This window comes from Meleagris gallopavo, chromosome 4, assembly GCF_000146605.3.
Source record: "Meleagris gallopavo isolate NT-WF06-2002-E0010 breed Aviagen turkey brand Nicholas breeding stock chromosome 4, Turkey_5.1, whole genome shotgun sequence".
Taxonomy (NCBI): Eukaryota; Metazoa; Chordata; class Aves; order Galliformes; family Phasianidae; genus Meleagris; species Meleagris gallopavo.
Window position 1 is genome coordinate 37,523,356 of NC_015014.2, and position 8,577 is coordinate 37,531,932.

At 43.4% G+C, this 8,577-nt stretch overlaps 2 protein-coding genes across 2 annotated transcripts in view; both read left to right on the forward strand.

The window, feature by feature from the left end:
* The first annotated feature begins 385 nt into the window (after positions 1-385).
* PLA2G12A (phospholipase A2 group XIIA) lies at positions 386-5,630 on the forward strand. Its single transcript, XM_010710097.2, has 4 exons — positions 386-403; positions 487-579; positions 1,484-1,649; positions 2,935-5,630. Exons 1-4 carry the CDS (start codon positions 386-388, stop codon positions 3,051-3,053), a joined length of 396 nt encoding a protein of 131 aa, XP_010708399.1. The 3' UTR covers positions 3,054-5,630.
* A 1,139-nt stretch (positions 5,631-6,769) lies between these two features.
* The window catches only part of CASP6 (caspase 6), a 12,351-nt gene continuing 10,543 nt past the window's right edge, over positions 6,770-8,577 (forward strand). The window contains exon 1 of the mRNA XM_031553272.1: positions 6,770-6,845. Coding sequence (XP_031409132.1) covers positions 6,770-6,845 — 76 coding nt within the window. The remainder of the gene's footprint in view (positions 6,846-8,577) is intronic.

Below are 8,577 nucleotides of genomic sequence, written 5' to 3' on the forward strand. Positions count from 1 at the left end.
CGGCCTTACCCGCCTCCAGCGGCGTGTGCGGGGAGCCGGCAGCCGGCGGGCCGGCAGGCTGAGCCCGAGCAGCGCCGTGCCTCCTGCCAGAGGGTTGCAAAGGTTAAGCTGAAAACATCAGAGTAGTGTTCTTGATTGCATATAAAGTACCTTACAGTAAGTTCATTAATTTTTCAAAGCACCTCTGGGTTTTTTTTTAATGTAATCCTATGTGTGATGCATTAGTTTCCGTCACTCGAGGTTTTTCTTAACTTGAAATCTGAAGTGAATATTTGCTCAGGTGCCTTCTCCTTGTTTTATTTATTTATTTATTATTATTATTATTATTATTTATGAAGTGCTTAGTTCTTTTAATTTGGTAAGAGTTGCTGACATTCAGGTGCCTATGTCAGATGTGCAGCCGGTGCTCTCTCAGGCCCATCAGAATGCCTGTGCTGAATTTTGACAGTGCTGAAAATCTGGAAAAAAAGCTTTTTGAAGCACTAGAAATTATCTTTTTCAGGATCAAAGCCCTTTCCTCGCTATGGATATAAGCCTTCACCGCCAAGCGGTTGTGGATCGCCTCTATTTGGAGTTCATGTAAGTCCATTTGGGGGTTTGTGTGTGTGTGTGCTTTTTCATATGCTGACTTTCCTTGAGCTGGGTGGTGTTTTTCCTCCCACTTTCTAAGGATGACACAGCACCTGTGTGCTATGTCCCTGCTTTTATTAGCTCGGGCATATGCTTTGGCAATAACACATGGAAAATGTTAGTACTATAAGTAAACATAGCATAAACATTTTCATCATCAACATCAATAGCGACTAGCTGCTGTACTGGGTCTGACTGGGATGGAGTTAACTGTATTCCTAGCAGCCCACACCATGCTTGTGATTTGGGGCTAAACCAGTGTTGGTAACACATCAGTGATGCTGAACAGTGCTTGCACAGCACTAAGACTTGCTCGTTTCATCATTGTGCCCAGGGAGTAAGCTGGGGCTGGGCAAGGAGCTGGGAGGGGATGCAGTTGAGAGAGACTCAGAAGCCAGAGGGATGTTCCCTATCGTGTAACATCGCACTTGGCAATAGAACTGCTGTGGATAGAGAAGGGGGAGAAAGGGAGGAGGTTGGTTTCTAAGGGATAGGCTGGGCATGAGGGGTTGGTGAGTGATTGCTTTTGCATGGCTTATTTTGAGTGGCTTTTCCCTTTTCCGCTCACTTATTAAACTTCTGTCTAGAACTACACATTTTCTTGTTTTTGACCTGCCTGTTGTCTACCCTGACCTGTGAGGGGCAGGGGTTAAGCAGGCAACTATGTGGGTGTTTGGCTGCTAGCTGGGGTCAAAGCAGCACAGCTTAGTGAACAGCAAAGGATAGAGATAAGTGAATGACAGCTGCTGATTACATTAGTTTTTGTTTTCTAACTTTTATACTGTATCATGTTCATAGGCTCTTTCTTTTCTCTTATACATTACTCATGGTGCATATGGGATTTTCCCCACAGTTTGACATTGGTATCCCTTTGATGACAAAGTGCTGCAATCACCATGATAGATGTTATGATACTTGTGGCAATAAAAAAAATGACTGTGATGAGCAATTTCAGTCCTGCCTCTCCAAAATTTGCAGAGATGTGCAGAAAACACTTGGGATATCAGAGAACGTACAGGGTAAGTCTGATAAATGCCTTTTTTTTTTTTGCCCCCAAGTTTTACTAAGGTTGTCTGGTAAAGAATCCTTTTGCTGCACAGTAATGCTACATTTCCATAAACTGATGCTGTTGCTGAAAGATGCTTTGTTCTGTCCTTCTGTATGCATCCAAGATGCAGCTGAGCAATTACACAGCATAGGGAAATGATCAGAGTTAAAACTAACCTTGAGCTGAAAAATAAGGCTTCCCCGTCTAGGATTATCAAAACACACTATAATTGTTGCATTTGCTGTAGTGTAGCTGAATGTTCACTGTTCTGCTGACTGATTTCTGGAGCTCTACTACATATAAACAGTAGGAAAATACTGAATTGTTTCCTTTTATGAAATAAGGTATTAAAATAATATATTATTATAGTAGAATATTATCCCTTAATACTATCCCTTAGTGCATACATTTTAGGTTTTTCCCGAACAGGCTATAATCTTGTGATTGGATTCCTTCTGTTGGCTCACATCTGATCAATACATGACATAACCACACTTAATTTAGACAATAGTTCTTTTTCAGTAAAGAGTCCCACTGAAAACAATCAGTTTTTAGAATAAGCCTGTGTTTGAACTTCTCAAATTCATGTAACTGCAAAGAGGTCATCATATTTCTGCTTTGTCAGAACTGGTGAATATTTACTCATTTCTGTTGAGCTCCTATTAAAGGTAGCAACCTTTGGATAAATATGGCTGTTTATGAGGGTGGATAGTGATTAGACAAGGTGGAGGTTTAGGTTAGATATTAGGAGGAAGTTTTTCACACATAGGGTGGTGACACACTAGAACAGGCTGCCCAAGGAGGTTGTGGATGCCCCATCCCTGGAGGCATTCAAGGCCAGGCTGGATGTGGCTCTGGACAGCCTGGTCTGGTGGCTGGTGACCCTGCACATAGCAGGGGGGTTGAAATTCAATGATCATTGTGGTCCTTTTCAACCCAGGCCATTCTATGGTTCTATGATAAATTGGGAAAGTAAAAGATGGAACAGTTCTTTCATCTTTCCAAGACTGAGTGATGTTTTTAACACTGATAACATTCCATAGCCAGTGAGTCATCTTGAGTGTTCTGATTGGTATGTGAAAAATCTTTAATCACAATTTAGCTGATTCTATATCAGTTCACTCTTTCTTTTGACAGTCTGTTTGCTATGCTCAGAAAAGATTGCTTTTTAAAATCCTTCTCAGTTTGCAGTCATGCCTATTAGTTTTGTATTCTATCTAAAGAATACTTCTAACTGAATGCCTCTTTGCTTGCAGCTTGTGAATCAATTGTTCAGCTGTTGTTTGATGCAGTTATACACTTAGGATGTAAGCCGTACCTTGACAGCCAGAGAGCTTCATGTATGTGTCGCTATGAGGATAAGACAGATCTCTGAAAGGCGTGGATGTCCTGCAGTTTGGAATGAAGTAAAACAACTGGAATGAAGCAAATGTTTTACACTTCTCAGGCCTGACACAAATGCTCTTTTTTAAAAAAAGAGACTATCACGAAGTCATCCATAAAAGAGAAGGACCAATGCATGAAGAGTAGGTGCATGAAGACCAGCTTCAGCCCCATCACCCAGATCTCGATGAAGAGGTAGGCTGACTTACCAAAGACTCAAAGACAAAGTCAACAGCCATATGGAAGTCACCACTGTATTCCAGATCTACTCGAAGCTCAGCTCTTTGGGGCAGCTCTCCTCTTTGCCGACCTCCGGGCAGATGAGTCTGATGGCTTTGAAGATGGGCAGGATATTGCCCAGATAGATATCCCTGAAGCTGAGCTCCTCCAGAACCTTCCCTGTCAACTTGGTCTGGAGCAGCTTCTCAAACTCTGCCTTAATCTTACTCATCACCCAGTTTCTGACTGGGGCCGTGCTCCTGAGCTCCCTGAAGAGGAAGATGGCATTGAGGAGGTGGCACATCTTATTGCTGGAGGTGGGATTTACAAGGGGGGTTCTGGCTGCTGTGGTAGCGCTGGGCTCCAGGCCTGTGGTGAGAGTTGAGGCAGCCAGCACTGATGCCGGGACTGGCTCTGGGGCTGCCTAGCTGCCTGGTGTATATGAGGCCATCTTCAGTTCTGGCCACTCTGGGAGGCTCCAGCATCTTCCTGTAGAAAAAGGAGGAATGCAAGGAAGCAAGTGACCAGCACCAAGACAGGATGTCATACATTAGCAGCGTCATTGCCTCGAGTGCACCATGCCTCAGAGTTGAGAGGTGCCCCTGCTTGAGGGGAGATCTTGTCCCTGCAGTCCAGTGCCACACAGGAGAGCTTGAAAAGCTTTTGTGCTGCTCACCAGTTATGGGGTAAGATGAATGACTCAGAGTCATACTCTGTTTTTAGGTGCATGCTCAGTTGGCACTCAGCTGTTGAACCAGGTGCCTTCTATCCATTCTTTCAGCCTCCCAGATTTGTGGTTGTTAAGCTGTGTTAGAGAGTGTTACCAGTACTGTTCTTCATTGTCTTCCTATGCAAGGCCTTATGTACAAGGCCAGGCTAAAGGAGGAAGTTGAGAGAAAGAAAGAAGGGGTGGGGGGAGCACACCATCACATGAGTACTGTCCTTGCGGTGGCAGGAGGGGGTCTGGAGGTTTTCAGGAAATGTGTAGATGTGGCACTGAGGGACATGGGTTAGTAGGCAAGGTGGTGGTGGGTTGGTGGTTGGACTAGATGATCTTGGATGTCTTTTCCAACCTTAATGACTTATATTAAACACTGACATGAATGTATTGGTTTGAAAGTCACTACGCTATTCTTCCTCATGTTTAAAAAATAGAAAAAAAGTGTTAAGTCTTCCTTATCTTCTGTACACTACAAGTTGGAAACTGAAATTAGACTCTTCTAGTGTATGTACATTTAGGGTATGCTACTGTAAAACACAAACGCTATTTTCAATTAAAAAAAAAAAGGAAACTGCATAGTGGGGTAATCAGAGGTGCAGAAGAGTTGAATCTCAGATTATTTCTAGTATAGGCCAAGTGTTAGGTTTCCAAGCAGATGATGTATCTGATAGATAACAACAGGTAAAAGAGTTCTGCAGAGTTAAAATGGCACCTTGAATAGCCCTTCACTTTGAATAGATACCTTCAGATCTCTCTGATGTACTCTGTCCTGTGGGTTTGTTTTAAAACAAAGAAAAAAGCCCTAAGCAAGGTATATATCTGCACTATGTATTTCTACCTGATCCAGTAATGAACTTCCTCAGCACTCTTCAGATAAGTATGTTGAGACTTTTAAGGATTGACTCCTAAAGTGACCTAAGGATATACTTTTGATTTGACAGAATGCTGGAATGTGGTTGTAATGTTACATAAGTTTAGAAAGGATTCAAGTCTTTATTTTTCAAATTAAACAATGCATTGTGTATTATATGTGTAGAAAGGATATATTGTTCAAAGAGGTTGATTTATATTTGTCTCATGGCACAACTTAGTAACTGTATCTATCTTTGCTTTCATTTAGTACATTCTGATTGAAAACTAGAAGGAGATTCCACATACAGGGTCAGCATGCCCAACAAACCTTTTTATTTAAAATGCCCTCTTTCATGCTGACAGAAATTTGAGCTTTTATTTCTGTCATCTCTTCCATGACTACTCTAGCTGAAATCATCTGATGTCTGAATTATTTGGGGTTTGCCCTCTGTACTGATCTTCTGTTGCTAATCTCCAGTTGTCAGACCTCAGTTAACTTTTGCATTGAGTCCTGTCCTGCTGTCCTGATTTGCCTTAGAAATCCACAGAATATGACTGAAAATCAAAGTACTGCATCCATGAACAGGGAAAATAAACTATGCAGAAAGTTTAAAGTTCACTTAACTCACAGATTGCAATGCCATTTCTCTTCTGGAAGTATTTTTTTATGTTTTTGCTTTACTATTTTTTTGTGGTATTTTTGTTTTTCACTGAAGCTTACAGTACGTGACACAATGTAAGTGTCTCATACAATAAAATTCCTGCCAAAGTTCCTTGGCCATGCTTTCTGGTTTTATTTTCCTATTTGTGGGTATTAAATAACACGGCAAGAGACGCTGCTGCCAAGTTTTACAAAACCATGTCTGAACAACTTGTGGTGCCTTTAAATACAGGGAGATTTTGTCACAGAATTGAAGTGACTCTGTAGTACCCTGATTGTTTAAAATTAAAACATTGATGCAGTGAGTCCAACACAATGTCATAATTCAGTTAGGTAATTCAAGTAAAAGTGAACTTCAATTATATTCTTAAATGGACACAGAAGAAAAATTTTCACTGTTGGAAGCCACTGCATTTTGTTCCTTAATGTATTTACCTGTAAATGCACTGTGAAAGCATTTCATAGTTTCCCTCAAACAATTTTTAACACTAAAAAGAGCCTTAACGCTGCTAAATAACACAAATGACACTTTGATAGTTGTGGAAGCATTTATCTTCTTCCAGAGAGCCTTTGCCTAAGTTTTGCCTGTAGCAGGAGTTCTTGCTTATAGTTCCCTGCAAATTATACCAAACACATCTTACAATGCTAAATCCTAAACTACGATCCTAAAACGAATCATGGATATTGCACTCTGGATTAGCAGTGTTGTTTAACACATTGAGACCTAAGCTACCTGCTTAGGGCTACATTACAGATTTGCTGCTACAGAGCCCCAGGCTGGACTCTGCAGTTGCTCCTTCATACAGAATTACTGCAGCCAAAAGGTGTAAGGGGCAGCTCCAATAGCAGCTGAGAGAACTGAAATTTGCGGTTTGCAATAAATAAATAAATAAATAAATCTGGCTAGTAAGAATCTAACTGCTTTACAGCATAAGAAAGGTGCTGAAGTCTGGTAGTTGTATCCTGTTTTTTTTCTGAATAAACAAAATGAATTTAAACAATTTTATCTTGATCTCACGGGCTGCTAGTGGGTTGAGGATAGCAAGTCCAAACATGGGAAAAACAAGTGAAGGCAGTGAGAAATACCCATCGATCCCTCACCCACAAGGAAGCCACCATGTCCAAAATTCCTTATTTGTACAACAAACATGTAAAACAAGTCAGACTGGATAAAATACCTAAAATCCCCGTCCAGAGCCACCTCCTCTTGTGCCTATAGCAGTGCTGCTCTCTGAGAGCTGCCTCACACGTCAGTATGCCCCTGAGCCCACCAAGCAATGGGCCAGATACATGGTTCAGACCCATCCTCATTACAAACCTGCAGAGCTTAGGTACAGAAGGATGGGTTTGGGCACTGGCTTCCGTTTATACATGATTACAGAATCATAGAATCCTCAAGGTTGGAAAAGACCTCCGAGATCATCCAGTCCAACCATCCACCAACCACCAATACTTCCCCACTAAGCCATGTCCCTCAGTACATCTACACAGTTCATGAACACCTCCAGTGACAGTGACTCAACCACCTCCCTGGGCAGCCCATTCCACCACCTAACCACTTTTTCAGGGAAGAAATTCTTCTTAACCATGACAACATTCAACCTGAATCTTGCCTGGCAAAACTTGAGGACGTTCCCTCTCACCCCATTCCTAGTTACGCAGGAGAAGAAGCTAACGCTCATGTCACCACAAACTCTTTTCAGGTAGTTGTAGAGAGTAATAAAGTCTCCCCTGAGCCTCCTCCAGACTGAACAATCCCAGTTCCTTTAGCTGCTTCCCATAAGGTCTATGCTTCAGACCCAGCTTCACTGCCCTTTTCTGGATACACTCCACAATCTTGGTGTCTTGTATTGAGGGGTCCAAAACTGAACACAGTAGTCAAGGTACAGCCTCACCAGTGCTAGTATAGAGAGATAATCACCTTCCTGCTTCTGCTGGCAATGCTATTTCTGATACAAGCCATGATGCCATTGGCCTTCTTGGCCACCTAGGCACACTGCTGGCTCATGCTGAGTTGAGTGTTGATCAACATCCTCAGGTTCATTTCTTCCACAGCCTTCCAGCCACTCTGCCCCAAGCCTGCAGCATTGCCTGGGGCTGTTGCAACCAAAGTGACACTGACCTGACACTTGGTCTTCATCCCACTTACCTCAGCCCAGCTATCCAGACTCTGTAGAGCCTTCTTACCCCCAGGCAGACTGACACTCCCAGCTTGGTGTCATCTGCAAACTTACTATGGGTACACTCAATCCCTTTTCAGGTCATCAGTAAAGATACTGAACAGGATGAGCTCCAATATCAACCCCTGGGAGCAACACTCATGACAGGTTGCCAGCTGGATTCAACTCCATTCACCACCACTCTGTGGGCTGTGCCCTCCACTCAGTTCTTTACCCAAAGCAAAAAGAATACCTGTCCAAGCCACAGGCTGCCATCTTCTCCAGGAGAATACTGTTGGAGAGTGCCAAAGGCTTTGCTAAAATCTGAGTAGACTAAGTCAACAGTCTTTCCCTCATCCACCAGGCAGGTCACTCGATCATAGGAGAACAGGTTGATCAAGCAGTACCTGCATTTTGTGAACCCATGCTGGTCAGGCCTCATCCCCCTGTTGTCTTGCACATGCTGCATGATCTCGTCAAGATGATCTGCTCCATAACCTTTCCTGGCACCGAAGTCAAGCTGGCAGGCTAGTAGTCCCTCAGATCTCCTAAGGACCCTTCCTGTAGCTGGGAGTCACATTGGCAAGCCTCCAATCCTCTGGGAGCTCTTCGGTTGACCATGAAAAGGCAGAGCCTGCCCACATACAGGGCCATTCTCTGGGTGCTCTCCCCAGCACCTGAGCTCTGGTCACAGGCTCACCAAAGAGTACTTTGCAGACCGAGGTTGCAAATCTGCGAGCTTTCAACTCTGTCAGGGTTTCATTCACGCGAATGTGGGTAACAGAAGCCTTACAGCAGGGGAAACCGTGCATGGCTGTGCCGCCTGGCAGAGCCCTGAGCCTCGCCTCAGCAGCACCGCAGCGCCTCACCGGTCGCAAGGCGCTGCCATTCCGGCGCTGGGCCA

Coding starts and splice junctions, on each gene's coding strand:
- PLA2G12A (XM_010710097.2), top strand. Junction 580..1,483: donor CGCCTCTATTTGGAGTTCAT/GTAAGTCCATTT, acceptor TTTTCCCCACAG/TTTGACATTGGTATCCCTTT. Junction 1,650..2,934: donor GATATCAGAGAACGTACAGG/GTAAGTCTGATA, acceptor CTTTGCTTGCAG/CTTGTGAATCAATTGTTCAG.